The sequence below is a fragment of the Saccopteryx bilineata genome, chromosome 12, assembly GCF_036850765.1.
Source record: "Saccopteryx bilineata isolate mSacBil1 chromosome 12, mSacBil1_pri_phased_curated, whole genome shotgun sequence".
Lineage (NCBI taxonomy): Eukaryota > Metazoa > Chordata > Mammalia > Chiroptera > Emballonuridae > Saccopteryx > Saccopteryx bilineata.
In genome coordinates, this window is record NC_089501.1 from 50,023,681 (window position 1) to 50,048,323 (window position 24,643).

General features: G+C 51.3%; 1 protein-coding gene across 7 annotated transcripts in view; it reads left to right on the top strand.

The window, feature by feature from the left end:
- The window catches only part of ZDHHC14 (zinc finger DHHC-type palmitoyltransferase 14), a 253,025-nt gene extending 229,335 nt beyond the window's left edge, over positions 1-23,690 (top strand). For 3 of the 7 annotated variants that reach the window (XM_066247770.1, XM_066247775.1, XM_066247776.1), the window contains 2 exons: positions 5,443-5,545; positions 21,328-23,689. In XM_066247770.1, coding sequence (XP_066103867.1) covers positions 5,443-5,545; positions 21,328-21,726 — 502 coding nt within the window. In that variant the 3' untranslated portion in view covers positions 21,727-23,689. Of the gene's footprint in view, positions 1-5,442; positions 5,546-21,327 lie in introns of all 7 variants that reach the window. The other 4 variants (XM_066247774.1, XM_066247772.1, XM_066247771.1 and 1 more) reach the window with 4 other exon arrangements.
- The last annotated feature ends 953 nt before the right edge of the window (positions 23,691-24,643 follow it).

The following is a 24,643-nucleotide window of genomic DNA, read 5'->3' on the forward strand; positions in this document are numbered from 1 at the left end:
CTCATTAATTGTTGAATGATGTCGTGCCGATGGCGAGCAGGGAGCCGTGGCTAGCCCAGTAAGAGAACCAGTTCACGAAGTAGGAAGCAATTAGAAAACCTGGGGAAATGAGTATTAAGTGCTGAGTTGTGTAGAATGTAAATGCTGAGGTAGTGCAGAGGGAGTTAGGTCAGTGTGGCCTGAAGCAGTGGAGAGTGTGCTGATGGTTAGGCAGCAGCGACATTAATACTGGCAGGAGCTGACGTTTATTAAGCAGGGTTAGACTCTGCTCTAAGTGCTTTACCTGTGTTAACTTCCAGAACCTCACTCTGTACCTATAAAGCGGCTACTATGGTATCCCATTTTCATGGATGAGGAAACTGAAGCTCAGAGAGGTTAAATAATATGCCCGTGATCACACAGCCTCCTAGTCGGGACTCAGAGCCGGCGTATGCCGTGGGAAGCTGTGCATGTGTTCAGGGGTTGTGCTGCCTCCGGGTCAGAACTCTACAAGCCCACAGTGCAGACACTTCCTGATTACCTGGGAATCACACCCATGGGGAAGGTTTCCAACAGCTCAATCAGTCATCAAAAATATTTATGGAGCAAGGACCCCGCTCTCTGGAGTGGGTTCCCAAGCCACTGGGATTTACTGCCTCCTCTAGGTCCCTCAAGGCGTAGAATGGAGAGAAACCACGGAAGTCACTGTGGTGGCCTCCGGGCAGCTCCACTGTGCACTTGGCCCTCGTGGCCAGGCCTCGCTGATATGTGCCCATAGTATGCAAGTGTAATTTGATGATCAGCCTCAGGGAAACCTTAGGGAAGTAAGAGTGATGCTCCTCATCCCCCCCAAAGAGAAAAAAAGAACAAGAATATATTCCAAGGCTGTTTATTAATTGGTACTGGATTACTGTTATTGGGGCTATTAGGTAATTGGATTGTTTTCCAGTTTGAGCGTAAAAGGTTGGGAGCCACTCTTCTGAGTTGGGGGCTCTCTGGGGCTACTGACCTGCCCCTCGTTGGCCTCCTCTAAAACGGGGCGGGCAGGAAGGGGCAGCCAAGGGCCCTGGATGGGGGGCTGCCTCAGGTTGTGAGTCAGACATGCCTGGGGTGGGGGTGCCAGCCCCTCTCCAGGAGAGTTCTGGACTTCCCCAGAGCGGGACCACCCTTAAGGCTCCGTGGGCCAAAAGGGCCCTCAGGAAGTGCCTGGTTCTTCACAGGTGAGCTTGCATTTCCTGCTGGTGTGGTTACTCATGGACAGTGGGGCCTCAGGCCTGGGAGGGGTGTCGGAGGCCAGGGAGGCCTGAGCATACGAGCCCAAGTCTTTCGAGATCCTGATGTCTAGAATACACATCGGGATCCAGGAAAAGGGTTTAAAAGTCTCACACTTTGTCCAAATTGTTCCTGAGTCTTTGATTTCCATTTGGCGCTGCTTTGTACTGTTGACATACTAATCTTGTCACAACCAAAGTGATTGCTTCCACAACCAGATGGAAATTGCTGTTTTGGCTGAATTGGGGCTGTATTCTTTCCAAAATCCCTGTTCCTAAAGATGGCCCCCCCTCAGAACCACTCGGACCGTGCAGGGACCATGGGCTGCTGACCTCTCCCGCTCGGCCCACAGGGACCGCACAGGGACCTCAGGCCGCTGACCTCTCCCACTCGGCCCACAGGGGCCGCACAGGGACCTCAGGCCGCTGACCTCTCCCGCTCGGCCCGCAGGGACACACAGGGACCTCAGGCCGCTGACCTCTCCCGCTCGGCCCGCAGGGACCGCACAGGGACCTCAGGCCGCTGACCTCTCCCGCTCGGCCCACAGGGACACACAGGGCCGCAGGCCGCTGACCTCTCCCACTCGGCCCGCAGGGACCGTGCAGGGACCATGGGCTGCTGACCTCTCCCGCTCAGCCCGCAGGGGCCGCACAGGGACCGCAGGCCGCTGACCTCTCCCACTCGGCCCGCAGGGACCGCACAGGGACCTCAGGCCGCTGACCTCTCCCGCTCGGCCCGCAGGGACCGCACAGGGACCTCGGGCCGCTGACCTCTCCCGCTCGGCCCGCAGGGACCGCACAGGGGCCGCAGGCCGCTGACCTCCCCCGTTCGGCCCGCAGGGACCGCACAGGGACCTCAGGCCGCTGACCTCTCCCGCTCGGCCCGCAGGGACCGCACAGGGACCTCAGGCCGCTGACCTCTCCCGCTCGGCCCGCAGGGACCGCACAGGGACCTCAGGCCGCTTACCTCTCCCGCTCGGCCCGCAGGGACCGTGCAGGGACCTCAGGCCGCTGACCTCCCCCGCTCGGCCCGCAGGGACCGCACAGGGACCTCAGGCCGCTGACCTCTCCCGCTCGGCCCGCAGGGACCGTGCAGGGACCATGGGCTGCTGACCTCTCTCGCTCGGCCCGCAGGGACCGTGCAGGACCATGGGCTGCTGACCTCCCCCGCTCAGCCCACAGGGACCGCACGGGGGCCGCAGGCTGCTGACCTCTCCCGCTCGGCCCGCAGGCTCCTGGAGCTAGAGGGGCAGAGTGCATGTCTTCACTCCTCCCTTTTGTCACCTTCTTTCTATTCTCTTTGCCCAACCTCTCCCACCTCTCTCCCCTCAAGAGGGCCAGGGCCTTCCACGGGTGGGCGTCCCGGCCAGCCCGCCCACTGAGCCATGTCCCTGCTGCAGACGGGGGCTAGGGACCACCTGTGTGCCCAGAACCGTGCACTTGAGTCGCCTCTAAAGCACTCTTAAGCGGTACAACCCTGTGCTCATGAGCAGGCAGGTGTGTGTCTCCCTGTTTCCCAGAGAGAGCGACAGGCCCACATTCAGCTCCCTGCAGTGTCCCCAGAGGTGTAGGGACAGCAGGGTGGAAATGCCCAGGTTTGAGGGAAAGGGGGCCCTTGTACAGGTCTGGCAGGAGGAATGGAAAACTGGAAAGACAGAAAGTCCCACGGTGTGGTCGGTCAGGCCCTGTGGGGCAGTGCTGTGGGTCAGCGGGTCGTAAGAATTCACTTGGCCACAATCACTGAGTCTGCGCTGAGAGGCAAACTCTGCCGGGTGCTGGGCACACGCATGGGAGAGCGTGCCGCTCCACGGGGCGGAACAGAGCCATGACAGCAAGTCCTCGTGGTGGAGGGGCAGTGAGGGGGGCGGGGCGCAGGTCCCAGGGACACCTGGGTGGGCTTCCCAGAGGAGGGGGCTTTCAGCGGTCTGTTCTAAAGGATGAGTAGGAATTTGGGAGGACAGACAGAGGGAAGAGCACGTGCAAAGGCTCAGAGGTGAGGGGAGAGCCCGGCTTGCCAGCGCAGTGGGAATGAGGGGCTGGGAGGGAAGGCAGGAGGGAGAGAGAGAGTGTGGCCAGGTCAGGAGGGCCCGTGGGCCACAGCGAGGCCTGGAGGAGACCGGGACGTCAGCCTTGGGTGCTGGTGGGTGCGCGGACAGGCTGAACACACAGGATACAGGTTGACGACGTTGAATTTCCTCCCGGCTGTCCCTTCAGACCCTCTCGATGGCCTAGTTCTTTTTCTCCTCCCGGATGCTCTCCCCTGCAAGGCCCTTCATGTCTGCTGTCACTGAAGAGACGAAAAAGGACTCAGGGCACTTTCAGTTCCTCCAAAATGGATCAGAACCAAACGTCATTGAAGCTTAACCCTCTCCACCCTGGGCTGGGATTTCAGCATATCTTTTGGGGGATACAACTGAACCCCAACACCCCCCTCCAAGCCCACCCCCCCCTGGGTCTTCCCCGCATCTGGCCTCCCCCGCCCCTGCCCCACCGCCCCCAGCCCCAGCCTCCGGGTTCTCCTCCTGGGTCGGTGCTGGTGGCCCCTTTCTCCAAGACTTCCTTCGTTGCTTTTATCACCTCCTACCTTCCCTCCCCTCGCACACGTGCTCCGAGAGCCCCCCTCCGACGCCCCACATGGGGTCCAGCGCCTCCTTTTCGCAGATGGAGGTTCCCGGTGCCTGTTGTTTTTCCTGAACCTCTGGGGACCCAGCCGAAACTGCAGCAGACACAGTTCCATTCCAAGATCCTATCACGAGCATTTTTTAATAGCTTGTTCTTCTGTCTCTTGAAGCCCGAGGGCAGTAGCTGTGATGATAAGGCCCATCTTCTGAAAACCAAGCTGACGGGCAGGCGCGTCCAGCCAGCCCCGCCCGCCCTGAAGGCGTGTGTGGGTGCACCTCAGTGTGGCCCGTGGCCCGCGCCCCACACAGTGGGGACCGCCACAGGCAACTCGCTTACCAGCCGAGCCTCCTGTTGACCTTTGCGGTTCTGCCTTTAGACTCATGATCACAGAGCCCTCGCTCAGGGCAGCTCTCTGGATGCCATGGCAAAGCTTCGACCTGGGCGGCCAAGCCTTAGAGCACAGGAACCATGTGTCCATTTAGAGACATTGCTCAGAAAACTTGGCTGTGGGGGACAAAGGACCATTTTTATTTAGTCAGCAGGAGTGTGCACCTGCTGGCTGCCAGCTGTGGAGATACGATGATTAACAAGACCCCGTCCTGGCCTCGTGGAGGCCACACACCATGACAGATGCAGACGTGGGTGCGGGCGATGCCACAAGATGGCACACAGGTGCCCAGGGCACCCCGCACCCCAGATCTTCCGAGACCAGGTGCCATGTGGGAGAAGAGATGAAGACTGCCCTTGGGAGCTTGCAGGCTGCTCGACTCGACAGTATAAAGTCACTGTGACACCAGGCGGACAGTGAGGCATAAGGGCACCGTGACACCAGGCGGACAGTGAGCTGTGCCACCAGGCGGATCCTGTGCAGCGCTAAGAGGGGCCAGATGAGGGACTAAAGTGGGTACAGGGACAGGATACGGGCTGCGGGACTTTTGACCCTGGCCGTGAAGATCAGACAGTGGAATGGAAGAGACGGTGACTGTGGGTACAAACCCCAGTTTGAATGAAGAGCAGAGCTGGCACGGCACCAAGCACATCCCAGCGGGCGCGTCCGTCCTGGGCAGCGCTGCGCTGGCGTGTGGCAGGCATTCCGACACGGCTGTGGGAGGAGCACACGAGGAACCCCACGGGCGTGCCAAGGAGACCTGAGTTTAAGGATGGAGAGGAAAGTTGGGGACAGGTGTGTGAGGCCTGAAGGCCAGTGCAGGAGACTGGGCCACGGAGGGAAAAGTAAAGTTGTTGACATGCGTCCTGTGCCAGCGGGGGGTGACGTGATCAGGACTGACGACAAGGCCCCAGACCAGAGGCTGGTGGGCCAGGGCCCAGTGGGCGAGGCGGGATCTGCAGCCGGTGGCAGGGAGGGAGCAGGTGCCATAGGCATTCAGAAAAGGCAGAAGTGACAGAACTTGGTACTGACGACACGTGAAGGTGAGTAGAGGTCTATTCCCAGGTGTCCGAGGTGGGCCCGTCACAGAAAGAGGGGCCCTGAAGTGGAAATAAAGCGTCGATGGCACCTTTGGCTTTGTACTCACTCTCCGTCGCCTGTGTCACTTCTTCTCTCTTGCAGCCTCATTGACAGGAGAGGGTACATCCAGCCCGACACGCCTCAGCCAGCCACCCCCTCCAACGGGATGGCCGCGTATGGGACCACACCGTCGCAGAGTGATATGGTAGGGCCCCTGCTCCCCGCCCAGGCTCCCTCCTGCTTCTGTGCTCACTAACCAGTCACGGGCCAGGCGTGCCTGGGAAGCGGCCAACCCTGGTGACCGCGAGGCTCCGTGAGGGGAGGGCGTGTGGCCGCCGAGTGGTGGTGTGCTCGGGCTTCTGTGGGGGAGGGACACGGAAAATCTCCTCTAGAAACAGCGTGTGGCACCTCGTGAGGGACGTCCCCTTACACAGGGCACAGTGTCATCCCGGGGATGAGACGCAGCTGCCCAAAGCAGGGCTGGCCGCGTGGACAGTCCGCGTCCCCTTCCACCCCCTCGCCTCCCTCTGTACTGACTCTGCCCCCCTTTCTGTGCCGTGGGTAGAGCTGCCAGTTCCCCCACGTTAGCCGAATCTCCGCTCTGCCACGCGCGCCCCCCCCCCCCCCCCCCGTGCGGGCACTCAGACGGTGTCCATGCTGTCACAGCAAGAGCTGCCCGGGGCCTCTCCGAGGGCGTCACAGGCTGTGGCCGTGGAAGGGCCAGGCCGTCTCCTCGCTGCAGGCGGGAGGCTGAGGGCAGGGACGGGGGCTTCCTGTGCCCGCGTGAACCTGCAGCCTGGCTGGCCCCGACCGTCCATGCCCTCAGACCCCTCAGGCAGTGGTCCCTCCTTACCTGGAACAAACTTCCCTGAAGAAGTTCCGCATTTCTCTAAGAGACCCGGTTGTGTGGGTGTGTACGTTTGCTCTCTGTGGACCTGAGTCACCCACGACAGGGTTTCCGTGATTAACGTGCCTTCCAGGGTAGACGGGGCAATGAGAGCCTCCTGGGCCCCTTGCCTCTGAGCCCAGAGACCGGCCAGGTGAAGGCCAGCAGTCTGACCACGCGGGCCCAGGGAAACCCTTAGTCCCCGTGACCTGGACGTGTTTATACAGAGGGCCTGGTCCCCGGCAGAACTCACTGGGTGGGCTCGTTTGTTGTGAGTGGTGTCTTGTTTGTGTGGTTTTGCTTGGCTTTGCTAATAATTCGTCTTCTTTGAAAGAAAGCGTGTGTACATCAGTCTTTGCTAATCACTGCGTGTGATTCTGGGACGTCCTGTTCTATTCTCACTCGCCCACACAAATGGCCCTTAAGGGTTACCCTCTTATTTTTCAGAGGAGGAAAATGAAGACAGAGAGTAAAGAGACAGGCCCCCAAGAAGGGAGATGACATTTATTGGGCATCAACTGTGTTCGTGACATGTGATGATTGATATCTCACTTAATCCCACACCAACAGTGGGATGTGGGTATGCTTGTCTCTCACTTTATTTTTAAGCTAAGAGAGGTTGGTCATGTACCCAAGGACACACAGCCAGTAATTTGTGGGTCTAAACCCAGTCTGAGGACTCTGATGCTCACTTCATATATGACATCCTTCAAGGGCACAGGCCTTAAGGACCAGTGTATTCATTGTCTGAAGTCTTTCTTGGCTATCTGCAGGCACATGACAGAAGACCTGTAAGGACAGAGCTCACCGGAACTCTGACCACGGCACCTGTGGTCACTTCTCTGATGTGCACACTACGTACCTGACCTCTTGTTTATTCAGCAACCCCTCCCGAGTCCCCACTGTGTGTCCGGAACTCCACTAGTGCTAGGGATGCAAGGTTTGTAGGATACAGGCTCTCTGCCCTCGAGGTCAGAAGCCAAAGAACAGGGCATAAACACATATGTGAAGAAAAGTATTGTGAAGCTTCACTGGAATAGACCACTGATGACAACGGTCCTTACCAAAACCAATGAACTTATGTTAGTTTCCCCCCGTGACTCCCATAATACTGCTTTTACCACGCTCTATAGTTTCTTGAGATTTAAAAAATAAATAAATAAGGTATTGACACCAATGAGCAGCCTGAGGTTACTGACAAGTACTATATAATTATTAGCTATTATTCTTGTATTAGTATTTCCCTGATATCCGTGGATGGCAAGACCAGCCAGCTCAGTTGTGTTCACTCTGAGCAACTGGACAACATGGACATGACTGGGGCGAAGGAAGGAGCCAGGGACGGGAAGCAGGGAGGGAGTAAGAGCCAGTCCTGGCTCTCACCCATTCTCTCCCTAAGAGCAAGTCACTCTGCTCCTGTGGTCCTTAATTTTCCTCAGCTGCAAAATAGGAGCTGGCACTAAAGCTTCATCCAGCTCAGAGCTGTTTGTGAGTTTCTGCTCTCTGCAGCTCAACAGATAGGTCAGAAGAGCAGAGAACAACTTCCCGGTACCCGTGCACAGGAGAGAGCCCCCTTCTTCCTCCAGGAAGAGGGCAAACACTGTGCTTCTCAGCCCCTCCGACTCCTTGGAGCCCACCCTGACCAATAGACCCGAGACCTAGGAAGCCTTTGCTCTTAGTACAGGATTGTGGGATATGCTGCAGTCTGGTCTTTGTACCCAAAGTGTCCCTTCTTATTTGTCTTGTATTTCTTGCATTTCTTGGATAAATCCCACTTGATTATGGTGTGTATAAGCCTTTTTTGTATGTTGTTGAATTCAGTTTACTAGTATTTTGTTGAGGATTTTTACATCTATGTTCATAGAAGATACTAGTCTGTAATTTTCTTTTCTTGTGATATCTTTGTTGGATGTTGGTATCAGGGTAATACTGGCCTTGTAGAATGAGTTGGCACCTTACATTTTGGGGGAGAGTTTATGAAAAAATTGGGATTAATTCTTCTTTAAAGATTTGGTAGAATTCACCAGTGAAGCCATCTGGTCCTGAGCTTTTCTTTGTGCATAATTTTTTTAGCTTAATATTAGATAGTATTATTTCTTTTTTATCTTATTTTTATTAATTTTAATGCAGTGACATTGATAAATCAGGGTACATATGTTCCGAGAAAACATCTCCAGATTATTTTGACATTTGATTATGCTTCATACCCCTCACCCAAAGTCAAATTGTCTTCCGTCACCTTCTATCTGGTTTTCTTTGTGCCCCTCCCTTCCCCCACCCCCTCTCTCTCCTTCCTCACCCTCTCCCCACTCCACCCCACCCCCTGTTACCATCACATTCTTGTCCATGTCTCTGAGTCTTATTTTTATGTCCCATCTATATATGGGTTCATATAGTTCTTAGTTTTTTCTAATTTACTTAATTCACTCCGTATAATATTATCAAGGTCCATCCATGTTATTGTAAATGATCCGATGTCATCATTTCTTATGGCTGAGTAGTATTCCATGCACATAATTTTTTGACAACTAATTCACTGCTACTTACAGGTCTATTCAGATTTTCTATTTCTTCTTGAGTCAGCTTCAATAGTATGTGTCTTTCTAGGATTGTGTTTATTTCACTAAGTTATCTAATTTGTTGCTGTTATTGCTTCAGTTTTGCTCAATATTATCTTATTATATAAATAAACAAAAGAAAGAACTTAAGCCCTAAAAATAGAAAAACAAATAGAATATGAGAATCATTTGTAAAAGTGAAGGGAAAGGGACGATGTATCCGAGAACCTTGTTGAGAGTGAGGAAACACGGGGAAGAACCCTGAAGGGGACGATGTATCCGAGAACCTTGTTGAGAGTGAGGAAACACGGGGAATAGCCCTGAAGGGGACGATGTATCCGAGAACCTTGTTGAGAGTGAGGAAACACGGGGAGTAGCCCTGAAGGGGACGATGTATCCGAGAACCTTGTTGAGAGTGATGAAACACGGGGAATAGCCCTGAAGGGGACGATGTATCCGAGAACCTTGTTGAGAGTGAGGAAACACGGGGAGTAGCCCTGAAGGGGACGATGTATCCGAGAACCTTGTTGAGAGTGAGGAAACACGGGGAATAGCCCTGAAGGGGACGATGTATCCGAGAACCTTGTTGAGAGTGAGGAAACACGGGGAATAGCCCTGAAGGGGGCAAATGGGTGTGTGTGTTTTTCTAACGTTCTGTGAAATGCAGGTGCCTGTCCCTCGTGAGGGAGCTGGGTGTGTCTAGAGAGGTGCCTCCCAGTGTGGTCTGCGTGCCCAACAGGTTTGCTCTGCTTTCTCCCACATTGTTAGGGCCTAGAGAAATATGTTTGCCAAGCAATTTTCAAGAATTGTCAAAATATGGAAAAATGAGCTAAAGTATGTCAAAACTGACAGTGAAACAAACTCTTCATAATATTCCTTTTCTGTGACTTGTTTAAGTCTGCTTATGACAGACACCCCAATAAAGATCACGAAATGAGCCAGTCTGTCAGGACCAGCAGTGCCTGGCCAGAGGAACCCGGACCCTCGGGCGTTCCTGTCTCTGATGCAACCTTAGACCCCCAGGGCACCACCTTCTGCCCTTTTCAAAGTTTGTATCATCACTAAGGAGAGCTGGTCCTGAATTTGCCAAGCAATCCCCCAACTCACCTTTTATTTACTTACTTATTTATTTATTTATTTCATTTGGGGGGATATAATTAGAGCTCCCGATCAATAAAAGAGCCTGTGTTCCCATCCCCAGTCAGACAGATGTGAAAACAAATGCACAAATCCTTTCATGTTGGATTTGTCAGGCTCACAAGGTAATTTTCAGGCAGTTCTAAAAACGGGGCCACATTTAGGTAACATAGAATGACACCGTGATCCAACGGACCTCCGCTGCGGTTAATCACTCTGCACTTGGCGGAGTGTTGCCAGCATTGGTGCTGTTGTTGCTGCAAAGTTCATCGCGGTCATCCCCACAACCAGCTGCGAGATGCCGTTCTGGAAAGCCTGGCACTGCCGCTTTACGATACCGACTGTCTTGCCCGAAGCCACAGAGCTGGTGGTCCAGGCCTGGGCGCTTTTCATCATGTGCCACATTTCAGTCTAAAAGCCCTCAAGTTGGTGTCAAGTGGTTCAAGTTGGAACCTCTTCAGATCTGGCCCTTCTCTCTGGGAGCTGAGTTTACCACAACCCAGTGGGCCTCAGCCCGTAGCAATGACAATGCTGATGTCCCGGGTCCAGCCCAGTCAGGGTCCCCGCGTGGGGCCCAGGCCTTGGTCCTGGAGATGGCTCTAATGGCAGCTTGGAAAACCATCACCGTAGTCTTCAAATTCTCTTGCACCCTGCAAACTTTGGGGTTAAAAGAAATAGTTTTTGAGCCTTGTTTTGCTTTCACGCAAAGAAAGTTTCTTTTATCTTGAAGAACCTGAGGTCTCTTTGACTCATCTCACACAGGGTCTGTTCGGAGAACGTGGTAACTGGAAGAATGCCCAAACATATGCAGGGCTGGGGGCTCAGGTTTGGGCAAAGCTTCCTGCAGGAGCTGGCATTTGAGCTAAGTATGAAAAGATACGTTACAGTGAACTAGCCACCCAGAGGTGGGAGGGATGTTCTGTTCCGGCAGAGCAAACGCAGAAGCGCAGGCGTGCGCAGGTGAGCCCGCCTGCCTGTGTGGGGCCGGGGATGATGGTGTTACTGGGGCACCAGGTGCAAAGCGGTCCTCGCAGGGAGCTCGGGCAGGGCCGGCAGTGCACGGAGGGCCTGGCATGCCTTGGGCCCAGTGTGGATTTCGTTCTGTAAATGCCAGGGAGCCAGGGCAGAGCCCCAGTTCAACAGGAAAGGCAGAGAAAGCAGAATGTGGGGCCAGACACCTGGGCTTGCATTTGCCAGCTCTGACACTGGGGCTGGGTGGTCTTAGGCAAGCCACTTAATCTCCAGAGTGTTAAATTCCTAAATCATAAAAACAATAAAGAAGGGGATAATGATGTTCACCTCCCTGGGTTGTGGTTGGAATTGACTGGGACCCTGTCTGTTTCATCCTCCCGTCAGCACTCTGTAGCATAGCTCCTGGCGCATAGTAGGTGCTTGTTGAACATTCAGTGGAATGAACGTGAAGGTTCCCTTCACTGGGGCTTGCTCATGGGAGGTTCTGGACAGCTATTCGTTTGTTCCTGTCTTCCTTTTCTCAGTTCTTCCTTCCTCCAGTTTCATTCCATCTGCCCCACCCTGAAGGTAGAACTAGGCACGAGAGGCAAGAAGTTCTCCTTAGTGAAGCAACGTGGTAACTCAGCTTCATGAAGCGATGGCCTTGGCAGAGTCAAATTGATCCACAGGCCAAGACACCGGAGCTCATGGTCTTTTTACCCATTAGACGCCGTAGGCAAAGTGCCAACGCGCTTTTCTGGGAACTGAAAAATTTCAAGACCTGAAAACAAATGAGTTCTCGAACACAAAAAGAAAACTACAAAATCAAAATTAGTAAATGTTTAATGTCTACAAGACACATGAATATGTCAACTTCATGAATTATTAAATTTAGCATTCATGAAAATTTTATTCCATTTTAGAAACAGATTTGCAGGTTGGGTTCTTATTACTTGGTAAGACTTCCCGTGCACACATGTGATTACATGGAAATCATGACCCAAGTATACAACAAGGGAGCTGCTTGTAGACTGATAATTCAAAAGTTAGCCCACAGGGAGCCCCGTGCACTTTGTCTCACCCGCTGCCTCTGTTATGAGAAGCCTGGGTCCCCGCTGAGCTGAAAGCCTGGAGGAACCTCTTTGGTCCCAAGCTCTGACCCGCTGCTGGGAGTGCCCCCACTCCAGAGAACCAGCGGGAGAGGCTGGGTCTGAGCACTCCTGTGGAGAACACGATGAGACGCAGCCCCCAGTTCAGAACCAGGACTAGAGGGTGGGCCGGGAGGCAGATCCTGTTCAATCCAAGAGGGAAGTGTCCCACAGCCAGCAGCCCTGGGGGACAGGAGCCCTCTCCCAGAGACACGCAGGCTGGGGAGTCTGCCCTCCCAGCGATGTGCATGGAGGAGGCGGCTGGGTTGGGAGGGCTGAGCACTGACCATGGGGTCCCTGTCCGTGCAGGTCCTGCCAGGCAGACTCCTCCGTCCCCCGGGGCCTCCAGCCCACTCCGGCTGGCCAGCGGGCAGCAGCACTGGGCCAGATGACATCCCAGTCTGCTCTGCGTGTATGGGCCATTCAGGCACCTGGAGAGTGTGCCTTGTGTTGCACCGGTTGTTCTGTATGGGCTTCGGTGGTGCCAGTGCCGTGTTACCAGGTGGACAGAGAGAGGGGACCGTCACGCGCAGGCAGGGCTGGCGCTGAGCGGAACGGGAGCGTGCGTGTGTCCACCCCTCCTCTTTCCAGTGCATTCACGCTCCCCGCGCACGGTGTTTGCTATAGCCCATCCCTCGTTACGCAGACAGCTCACGCTGACCCTCACAGCAAACCCCATGCGGCTACTACTAGTCTTACCCCCATTTTACAGATTAACGAAGCTGAAGGACAGAGAGCTTCGCCAAGTTTGACTCAGACTTCCCAGTTTGACACTGTGGTCTGTGCTCGTAACCCCTCCCCTGTACTACACCATAACTGCGTACACGGGCTGGGTAAGGCGAGCTTGCCCCACACGCTTTAATCTTCATCTTCTGTCCCCTATCGAAGTCTAGTCTCGGGGAAAATATCTCTTATCAATCGTTAGTACCTTAAAGGGACTTGAAGCCAAACTTCAGGGATATATGAATTTCAGTTGTGAATGAAAGATCTTGCTCTCTATTAAAAGCACGTCAGACTTAAACAATAATTATTTAATGACTTGATGCACTGTATCCTCATTGCCTAGCATAGTTCCTGTGATGGTTGGCTTCAGTAAATGATGGTTGAACGAGAGATAGAGAGACAGAGAGAGAGATTAACTACTACTCTGTGGCTGAGCCTTCAACCTGGGCAGTCTGACCCCAAGGACGTGCTCTTCTTAACCATATACCCAAGTCTCCCCAGTGGGACGGTTTACGGAGTAGAGTGGCATGACGGCTCCTCCCAGGGCTGAAGACCTCATATCACATGGGCTTTTTATGCAGCAGGACAATTAATTACTTCGCCGCGATCAGTTACAAAACCCAGCGGTGGAACTGAATGTATAACCTTTCCATAGTCAAAGCTACAACTTGACCAGACAAATGTCTGTGAAGCACCTTCAGTTTCTGCTCTGCTATAAGTGACAGCGATAATCAATGACGAGTTAACCTCTCTTCTCGCTCTGTGCTCTCCGAAGCCCCAGCCACTTGGCAACACTTGGGATTGGTCTAACTGAAACGCGAAGGTTTTGTCCAGGTGGAAACATCACAGTAGCCAAGTGATTTATTGACCTGGTCCAAGGATGATCTCCAGTATTAAACTATGTAGAGTTCATTCAGTTTCTCGGGTCTAAAAGTTACCATTTTTCATCAAATTGGGACATTTTGGGCCATTATATCTTTAATTTTTGTTCCTGCTTCAACTCATTCTCTCTCCTCCTGGGACTCCAGTCACTCATGTTAGACCTTTGATATTATCACCCAGGAGCCTAGTTCCTTCAGGTTCTGTGCGTTTTCTTCAAACTTTCTCCCTTAATTCTTCAAATTGGTTCATTTATTTAAGTCTCTCTTCATGTTCAACGATTATTTTGCCATCTTAATCTACTATTGAGCTCACCTAGAAATTTTCTCATTTGGGTATTATACTATAGTATTTTATTAAGACTTTTCATTTGGTTATTTTTACTTCTTTGCTGACTTGTATTTCTCTACTGATATTTCCTGTTCATTTATTCCATGAGACCATATTTTTCTATAATTATTTGAACATAATTACAATATTGCTTAAAGTCGTTACCTAAGTGTATCTGGGATATCTTAGGTTTGGTATCTGTTGACCACATTTCCCTTGACTCGGGATCACATTTTCCTATTTGATTGAATGTCTATTGATAATGTATTGAATACTGCATGTTTTGGACAATATATTGTAGAGTCTGGATTTTGATATCTTCTTTCCAAGAGTGTTGAATCTTCTTTTAGCAGGCAGTTTAGTAACTGGGTAATCGTCTTGAACTATCCAAGGTCTCAATTAAGGCGTAATTCTTGCTCCTAGGGCACAGTTTTCCTAATGTCCTTGTTCAGGGATGCGAACAAGGTGTTGGATGTGTTAGTAAGGTCAGTGTCCCCAAGCACTATTTCTTTCAACCTCTGGTATCTCTGCTCCTCTCTCGGCCCCATTGTAGCTGCTGTCTTCTCAGCCTTTGCAGGAGGGGAGGCCCACCCTGAGTGTGCACACCACAGCCTTTGGCCACAGACTTGTGGGAGAGGGGCGCTAGGACTTCTGGCCCCGCCTCCTGCACAACATCCTCTTCTCCAATGCTCTACCCTATGAGCCAGCCGTTTCAGCTCACTCACACTCTGGTCTCTACTTTCCCCACTCAGCTGAACTGCTGTGCTCTGCTCAGATGTCAGCCTACTTCATGGTTGGAAAAGCTTCCCCACAGAAAGATCTGATTGACTGTGGGGCTCCCCTTGTGAGTTTCCCTTCTCTCGGGGATTGCAGTCTCACATTGTCTGTTGTGCATTGTTGGGAACCATTTGTCTTATTTGGGGCAGTTGTACATACTCCCTGTATACAGAGGGGTACTCGTCCCCTGTCAGTCATGCATTACTCCTTGGAATAGGAGCCTCTCTCTAGATTGGAGGACATATTGCAGCCAACATTGCCACCAACCCAGATGCCCATTTTTGTGACTCACTCTACCAGTAATAAATACTGAATCAACCTTGGGACATGACTGCTCTGGCCAGAGGTTTTCTTGAAGGAGGAACATTTGGAGATGTTTAGATTTAGCACCAAACTTGGCATGATCATCGGCAGAGGAAAGAAATGAACACATTATTTTATTTTAGGACCAAAGTCCAGATCAGAAAAGTACTTCCTAAAGGATAGGAAAAGTGTTCTATTTTAGAAAGTAGAAGTAAAGGCTTTAGGTCTTAAATAAACACAATGACATTTTTGGACAGAAAAACCAGGTAAGTCTTGATAGGCAGCCCTAACAGCCCAGAACCCACTGAGGTCTTCTATATTATTTCAAAAACAGGAAGTGCACTGTTAACCATCGCACATACTTTGGGGTTGGAAATAGTTGTATAGTATGTAAGTGCTCTTCCCTCCACTACAAATTCCCAAGGAAGAAAGGGTTACAGAAGTATTGAAGTGACATCTAAAGCATTAAAACTGTGCGTGTAACCCCAGTATAGCCTTTATTGTCTCAACACCTATGAGCGTCTGAGGGGCCACACGGGAATTAAGTACAGATACCGTCAGTGCCAGCGGAGGGTCACATTTTCATCATGGTCTTATTGTCCTCATTATTGGCTCTCATCGTTACCTAATATTGAAGTTCCGTGCGTGTGCATGCGGTCTTGGCATCCAGCCCTGGTCTACTTCTAGCGTATCTCATTTGATTGTCAAATAATTCAAGTTCTGTGTAGCATCAGAGTTACAGTTTATGTTTAATCTGGCACGAGTAGGTAAAAAGTTCCTTTGGGGTCACATACTAATCACAAAGATAGTGCATAGTTGTTGGAATTTTTGTTTTTAGAAAATCATTTGCTATATTTACTCATGTTTAAATTCCCCTTAATCCAATGTCAAAACAAAACTAAACCTAGCAGTCAGTGTATGAGTAATTAAACTAGTAGATCAAAAGGACTCTCCACGCATAATCTGAAAAATCAAATATTGTAGAAAAAAATAACTTAAACAAATTTACATGGTAATGTTAAAGAAAAGAATAAAAAGGAAGCTCTCCTCCCAACCTAGATTTTTAGAAGTTTGTAATTTTTTTTTTGTTTTTTTTTTGTTTGTTTGTTTTTGTATTTTTCTGAAGTTGGAAATGGGGAGGCAGTCAGACAGATTCCCGCATACACCCGACCGGGATCCACCCAGCATGCCCACCAGGGGGCGATGCTCTGCCCATCTGGGGGTGTCGCTCTGCCACAATCAGAGCCATTCCAGTGCCTGAGGCAGAGGCCACAGAGCCATCCTCAGCACTCAGGCCAACTTTGCTCCAGTGGAGCCTTGGCTGCGGGAGGGGAAGAGAGAGACAGAGAGGAAGGAGAGGGGGAGGGGTGGAGAAGCAGATAGGCGCTTCTCCTGTGTGCCCTGGCCAGAATCAAACCCGGGACTCCTGCATGCCAGGCCGACGCTCTACCACTGAGCCAACCGGCCAGGGCCTAGAAGTTTGTAATGTTTTTATAGCTGTAAGTGAGCATTCATAAGACCCCAGAACACAGTTTCCTAGGCAGGCAGATATAAACAACACCCAACATTAATATATTGACAGAATTGCAGCAAACTGAGTAAATCATTTCATTCATTCCTAATTTATGTGAAGACCACCGAGACAGCACCAAGGGTCGTGTCGGACACGCAGCCAGCCAGGGTAACATGAAATGTATTCCAACATGAGCAATTTTATTTGAAAATCTGCAAAAGTAAATTACCTCTGGGGTGTTTTTCAGTTGTAACACGAAGTGATAATGCCATGACATTCGACCAGCTGAAGCCAGGAACTCCTTTGCAAGTTGAATGCCGGCACTCTATGTAGGCAGTGCGTCAGCAGCCGTCACGGCAGCTCACTGCAACACCGGCCGGTGCCCGTCTCCTGCTGCCAACAGGAGGGGTCTCTCCATAGACACTCTCCCGGGGGGTCAGGTTTCTGCTCTTACTAGGATTCAGCATGTGGATGATTTTGTGACACCCCCCCTCCCCTCAAAAAATGTCAATTTCATACGGTTCGACCTTCTGGTTGACAAACAGGAACTTACCAAGTATTGCTTTGAAATGGAAGCGTGAGTTTCTCAGTTTCCTGTTCCATAAATAGCCTGGAGCTTGTTTGATTTTCTTTTTTTCTTTCAGATTATATAACTAGTTAGAGAGTTAAAATGGTCCGGTGGCTTTTTGGGGTTTGTGCTGAGATATGAGCCCCACGAGGCTGGGAGGGAAACAAGAGAGCAGTGATGGCTCCCTCTACTGGATGGGAGAAGAGTCCTCCTAGGAAAAGCCAGGGAGGCGGGAGGCGGGGTGTCAAAGGTCAAGGTGAGAGGAGGGAGGGGTGGGAAGGAAGAGAAGAAAAGGTGAAGAGAGAAAAAAAGTGGGAGAAAAATCAACAAAAGGAAGAGATGGAGGGAAAAGAAAAGAGAATTAGCAGGGCCCGAGAGAAAGCAGTCAAGTAGACATTTCAGCCCGAAACAGGCCAATGAGATCTAGAAGCAGAGGTAAAGAGGACGAGGTGTGAGAACACCTTCTCGTGGGTTCATCTCCACAGGGTCCCTAACGTGATGGCCTGTTTTGCCCTTGAAGTTCTCAAATGGGATTTGCCACCACAAGGGTTTGTCGGCCACGTCCTCCATAGAAGTTTGGTAGTGTGCAAAATGAGGGAAAGTTCTGACCTTAAAAAGAAAAGAATTCCCTAATAATGAGTTTCTTCCAAGAAGATGTTCAGAACATTGCAAAGTCAATAGTATGAGAATTATAAATCCCACTGGGTAGAGTCATTGCACTGTCCTTGGTTGGAATCTAATAGCGTCCCTAGTGTCCCATTGCAGGGGGCTGTCGGGAGCCAATAGGAGTTTATATGGGCCATATCCTGCGGAGGAAAGCCTGGTTCCTGGGTACCCCCAAAGGGGAGCAGTCTTCTAAACGGAAGTCAGTTTCACGTGGCAAACTCTCTTCAAAGTTGTGGAATACAGGCAGGATTTAAACACATAGATTCATGGTTGCAGTTATGATGCTCTTTGATAGATATCTTTAGTGAAATGATTTAGGCTAAATATTTTCTTTCACATTTTTAAGTCCTTACGTTTTGCCCCTGGTAAAACTGGAGAGCCTTTTCAGTAGCGTTCTGGCCATGAGTCTGAGCACAGATTTATTACAGTTTTAATGAGTCGTCAGCTTGGCTGCAGGAAGCACCAATAGATAGATGTGTGCGGGAGGGGACCCAGGTCCCCAGGGGCCGGAGGCATGCAAGCTACAGGAAACGGAGACGGTTCAGCAGTTCCATCAGTAAGGAGACTAAATGGTACTCTCATAAAACGTTCTTCGCAAAGCACAATCTGTGCAAGGCCCTGGGATAGTTTCCAGAGGTGTTGAATCGGGAAGGGTGCTCTGGTCCGCCTCTGCCCTGTCGAGACTGAACCAGTGTGCAGAACCGGATGGACAGTGTTGGAGGCGGAGCGAGACCAGTGCCCACCAGAGCCGTCTGAGCCTGACAGCTGGGCTGTGCAGCGCCTCCCTGCAGAAAGTGTCCCTCCCCCAGCTGAAACCCCCGGCAAGGGCAGAGAGCGCGGCTCGGCCGCCCTTTGGGAAAGGACTGCTGTGGTGAAATGATTTGGGTGATGATGAAGGAAATGATTACATTAAATCATTGTTAACGTCTACCAGCCCCTTCCAAGCACCTTTCAATGGGGGTTCATTGCATCCGCTCATCGCCAGCCCTTTCCCATCTTTTCCCAGATTCTCGGAGTCTTTGAGGTTCCCTTAGCTGTGATGGAACAATGATAGTTAAGCCAGAATCGGCCCTGGCTGGTTGGCTCAGCGGTAGAGTGTTGGCCCGGTATGTCGATGTCCCAGGCTCAATTCCCAGTCACAGCACACAAGAGAAGCGCCCATCTGCTTCTCTACTCCCCTCTTGCTTTTCTCTCTCTCTCTCTCTCTCTCTCTCTCTTCCCCTCCTGCAGCCATTGCTCAATTGGAGCTAGTTGACCCCAGGCATTGAGGATGGCTCCATAGCCTCTACCTCAGGCACTGAGAAGAGCTTGGTTGCTGAACAACGGAGCAATGCCCCAGATAGGCAGAGCGTCACCCCCTAGTGGACATGCGGGTGGATCCCAGCTGAGGCACATGCGGAAGTCTGTCTCTGCCTCCCCTCCTCACTGAATTAAAAAAAAAAAAAAAGCCAGAGTCAATCCTGAGCCTTACTTAAAAGCTCCATCATGAGTTCACTCTTGGCTGGAACCAAGGTCTTTGAACTTCTGAAGCCTATATACTGCTTAGACTGCAGTCCTGTACCTCCTCACGAAGGGTTGGGGGCAGGCAGAGGATGGACTGTTACCTGTAATTTTAGAAAGAAGCGCCTTTGGCTGAGAAAGACACGTGTGCTGGAGCAGGTGAGATGAAAAGCCTAAGGAATTGCGACTTCGGGTGAGCTCTCTTCCCTGAAGGCTGCATTTTGCGTGGACCTGGTTGCTTTGGTGCCTGGCGGCGGGCCATTGTGAGAGTTTTAGGTGCACCTGGGCAGAAGCAGGGGGAACACAACCGTCACAAAGCTATCACTACCTCCAGAGTTCTGGGAAAGAGGGAGAGAGGGGTAACAGGACAAGTAACATTTATTGAGCACCTACTATGTGTCAGGTGTGTGGTAGAAAGAGGTTTGCAGTCAAGCATCCCCAGCCCCAAACCTGGATCCGTCCTTGATTCTATCTGTACAGTCTCCATCTGCCCTCAGGGTCCTCATTTATAAAGAGGACACAAGTTTGTTCCACAAACTCCTAAAGTCATGGAGCGTACTCCTAGCTTATTACTGGAATGTAAAGTCACCGTGTGGTCACCTAATATCCCTGCTGATAGAAGACACTCTGTAACAAGTTACTGCACAGAGTCACATGTGCGATCCCAAGTGAAGCCTCTTCTAGCTGTTCTGAGACTTGCCCAGAGCTAGGAGAGCGTTTAGGAAGGAATCCGATTTCCACATCCCACCGGCTGCATTCCTTTGGCCAGTGAGTAAAGTGAAAGAAACAACATGAGATGTAATACGCTTTTCAAAACACTTAGAAGAAAAGGACTATCTTGTAAAATGTTGGCATTCTTTCTCACAAATTAAAAAGAAAACCACATTAGCTCAATTAGCGATTCTTGAACGTGGTGAAAATTTAATAGCCGGGAATTCTAGGACTTTTATGAACAGCCTCATCAGACCCATAGGGCCTTCTGCCGGTATTTTTTCTTTCCTTTTTAGTGGTAAAATGTACATCCTGTAAAAGTTATCAATTTAACTATTTTTAAGTGTGCAGTTCAGTGGCGTTAAGTTCATTCACATTATTATGCAGTCGTCACCACCTACCATCTCCAGAACTCTCTTCCTCTTGCAAAACTGAAACTCCAAACACTAACCAGTAATTCCCCATCATCACCCCGTCCTCATAGACCCTGGCAGACAGCATTCTACTTCCTGTCTGTCTGAATGTGATTGCTCCAGGTGCCTCACAGAGGTGAAATCACAGAGTATTTGTCCTTTGTGTCTGGCATATTTCACTTAGCATGATGTCCTCGAGGTTTATGCGAGTTGTAGCCTGTGTTAGAATGCTCTTCCTTTATAATGGCTTGGTAATATTCCTTGGTCTATGTAAACCACGTGTTGTTTATTCATTCATCAGTCTGTGGGCACTTGGTTTCCTTCCACCCTTTGGCTATTTTGAATGATGCTGCTGTGAACATGGGGATACCAGCTCCTGTATTTTTAAAACAACATGATAAAAGTGGTTTTGCAGCATACGAGACACAGTCACCTCACACTGCGGCAGGTGGTAATGCCCGTGACTCTGTCAGTGGGGTTGCTTTTACTCATTTGTGCTACATTTTTAAGTTGCATTTAGTTGGGTGATATGGTTAATAAAGTTCTATAGGTTTCAAGTGGATAATTCTGTGGTTCACCAATGGGATTGTTTTGAAATGAGGTCCAGTCTGGGAACGAGGGTGGGGAGCGTGGTGGCCTGAGGCTGCGTTCTGCCCCTTGGGCGCCTGCGGGGACCAGTGAGCTTGTGTGGCTCTTTAACGTGTTGGGTGTTAGTACTGACCGCATGCTGGGTGTCTCCAAATGAAACCAGGCTGCTGTGCACGCTCTAGGCCCCTCTCTGCCCCGGGCCGACCGAGTCACTAACAGGTTTCTCTTTCTCTCGCATCCTGCCCTCCCCCCTGCCCGTGCCCTCCCCTCCCCTCCCCTCCCCACCCTGCGCCTTCTCGTCTGGGCTTCTCTTTGCTGCTGCCTCCTGCTCTCCAGTGCGACCAAGACCAGTGCATTCAGAGCACCAAATTCGTTTTGCAGGCCGCGGCCACGCCCCTGCTGCAGAGTGAGCCCAGCCTCACCAGCGATGAGCTGCACCTGTCCGGGAAGCCGGGCCTGGGCACGCCCTGTGCCAGCCTGACGCTCGGGCAGCCCACGCCGCCCTCCTCCATGCCCAACCTCGCCATTGAGGCCGGGCTCACAGACATCCTGCCCCTGAAGGAGGAGCACGTGGGCCACCAGTTCCTGACCCCGGAGGAAGCACCCTCGCCACCCCAGCTGCTGGCTGGCAGCCCGCTGGCCCACAGCCGCACTATGCATGTCCTGGGCCTCGCCAGCCAGGACTCGCTGCACGAGGACTCGGTGCGTGGCCTGGTGAAGCTTAGCTCCGTGTGACCGCGTGGCCGTGCGGCCGGTCTGGGGGACTGGAGGCCGTGGACGCCGGCAGAAGGGCCACTCCCCACAGCAACTTTCTCATGACTCGGTGCCATGGTGACAAGGACGACTTCCGGTCCTGGGCACAAGGACCATGTGAAGAGTAAACAGACGCCCCTCTGATTTTAGAGGCAGCAGGACCCAAATGCTTACAGCTTGGTTTTATTGAAATCTTCTTCCCCACCCTGACCACTTTGATAACAATGAAAACAGAGAAGTAGCTACTTTAAGGCATTTGGAATATGAAGGGCGGGCCGGGACGGAGGAGCCTGGCGGGAAGGGGTGGGGGTGTCTGCAATCAGAGCCTCAGGGGAAAGGACACTGCCTGATGTCACACTGTCTGCTTGCTGCGCGCGACAGGCACACGGAAGGTTTGGGTGACCTGGGACCAGACTGAAATTGCACTCATGTGTTATGCTACTAATATTTGAGATAGACATGCCGTTCCATTTGTTAATTTTTTAAAAAAATACCTAAAGGGAAAAAAAAAAAGCCCGGACGTGGATTTGCATGCCACGCTGGTCTGTTTACAGTGGTGTCGGTATTCCAAAGGCAGTGCTGCTTCCATTCTTTCTTTTCCTTTTTCTTTTATTTTTTATTTTTGTGAATTTTCATGTGCTGTTTTATGGGAAGACAGTGCAAGAAACCAAGACTGATGGACAAAGCCGTCACTCGCCAGCCTCCTCAGCTCGATGCACCTGGGTCAGCAGGTGGAGCCGGGGCCAGAGGGCTGCTGGGGTTTCGTCCCCCCAGGGGTCAGTTCACCTGTGTAGTAGTTGGCCGAGGTGTTGTGTTGTGCCACACCGCCACGGTCGTCGCCTCCTCGTGTGCCCAAACTTCCTGTGGACAGCCAATAAAATGACGTCCTCTGCCACCCTGGATCTGCGTGCAGTTGTCCTTCACAGCTTCAGTAGTGACGGCCCAGCCATCGATGGCCGCGGAGGAGTCTGTTCTCATAGCGAGGAACGGCCCCAAAGCAGCCCAAACGCAGGCCGGTGAATGGTGGGGTCCGTAGGGGACGATGTCTTAGATGAGAGAGCCGCTGTGCACCATGGGGTTTTCTTTCGTCATCTCTCTGTGACACCGTGGTGGCGGCATCTGCTCCCCGTTCACAGATGGTCCCGAGGCGGGTCATCTGCGGCACGTGGAGGGGAGCAGGGCTCGGGGACAAGGTGTGCCATGAGGCCGTCTTCTCTGCTCGGCCCCATGTTCATGTGGCCCCAGCGCTCAGAACAGGCAACCTGCTCTCCCATTGAAGGTATCAAAAAAGGGGGGAGAACCTGGCTCAGAGTGTGGGCCCAGATCATGTAGCTCGTCAGGCTTTATTTACCTGGTCACTAATCAGAATGGGATTAAGAAAATTACCACTCCGTTCACACCCACTTTCTGTCTAGAAGGGCACTGGCTTGGGGACTGGGGAGAAAGTCACTTAGGAGGCAGCTGCGGGGACTCGGCTCCCTGTGCTTCTCTCCAGATCATAGATCCATCAGCCAAATCCACTCACACTGAAAATCATGGTCGGGCTCCTACGACCCTATGAAAGGCACGATGCACTGAGATCAGTGATGCAAGAAGCCCCCCACAATTTTCCTTTATGGAAAAAAGGCTGTTCCATCTGAGAAAGAGCTGCTACTTTTTATATAAAAGGGAAAGAAAGGAGAGAAGAGAAATAAAAGCACAATTTCAAGTCTTGTTGGGGATAATCAAGGATCAGTTAACCTTCAGTTTAAGCCAAGTCTTCGTAGGTCGAAAAATAATCCTTGCTGAAAATACCACAGAATCCTTGCCTCCGTGGTCACCTTGAACCCTCTCTATGCTTTATACCAGGGGTAGTCAACCTTTTTATACCGACCGCCCCCTTTTGTATCTCTGTTAGTAGTAAAATTTTCTAACTGTCCACCGGTTCCACAGTAATGGTGATTTATAAAGTAGGGAAGTCACTGTACTTTATAAAATTTATAAAGCAGAGTTACGGCAAGTTAAAGCATAAAATAATAATTACTTACCAAGTACTTTATGCCGGATTTTTTGCTAAGTTTGGCAGAATAAATCTTTATAAAACAACTTACTATAGTTAATTTGTTTATATTATACTTTGTTTGCTCTGCTACCGCCCACCATGAAAGCTGGAACACCCACTAGTGGTGGGTAGGGAGCAGGTTGACTACCACTGCTTTATACTGTACATATGAATAGAAAATGCAAATGGTAGATTATGTGTCACTATTATTTATTTTCTGGACCTCCTAACTACTTGTACCCCCTTGGAATTTATAACAAGGGGAGCAAAGTCCTCCCTTTAAACAGCACTCACAATCATCAGTGCACAGGGATTCTCCTTGCAGACACTGCCTGCAGGCACAGAGCAGCAGCCCCGCGCTCTGCCTTCCACCCCTCCCAGGCCTCCCCGCGCCCCGGAGACCGCGGGACAGCCAGGGGGCCCTGGCGAGAGGCAAGGGTGCCTCATCCTCACTCTGCTGTCTGAGGGGCCCGGTCCATTCGCAGCTTCTCTACCTGGAACACAAAGACAACAGTGCTCAGTGTCTTTTCATTCCTCCAGTGTTCACTGTTTTCCCATAACCAGCCCCTCATCCTACCTCATTATGAAAAAAGTCCAAGAAGGAGGGCCCATGATTCATTCGTCGTTACACACGATGACTATTTACTTGATATTTATTATCAGTCCTCCCAGCCTGCCCCCGTCCCCACGTCATTTATCAAAGAGGAGATTGAGATGTTTGCTGAAACGAATCAAGGCTATTCAGGGTCCAAGAGGGAGGGTAACTTAATGAGCCAATTTGCTAAGTCAGTTAACTCCTGACAGCCTCACACCAGAGAGCTCCCCACAGCCCTTGACTCTGCCTGGGGAGGAAGGGAG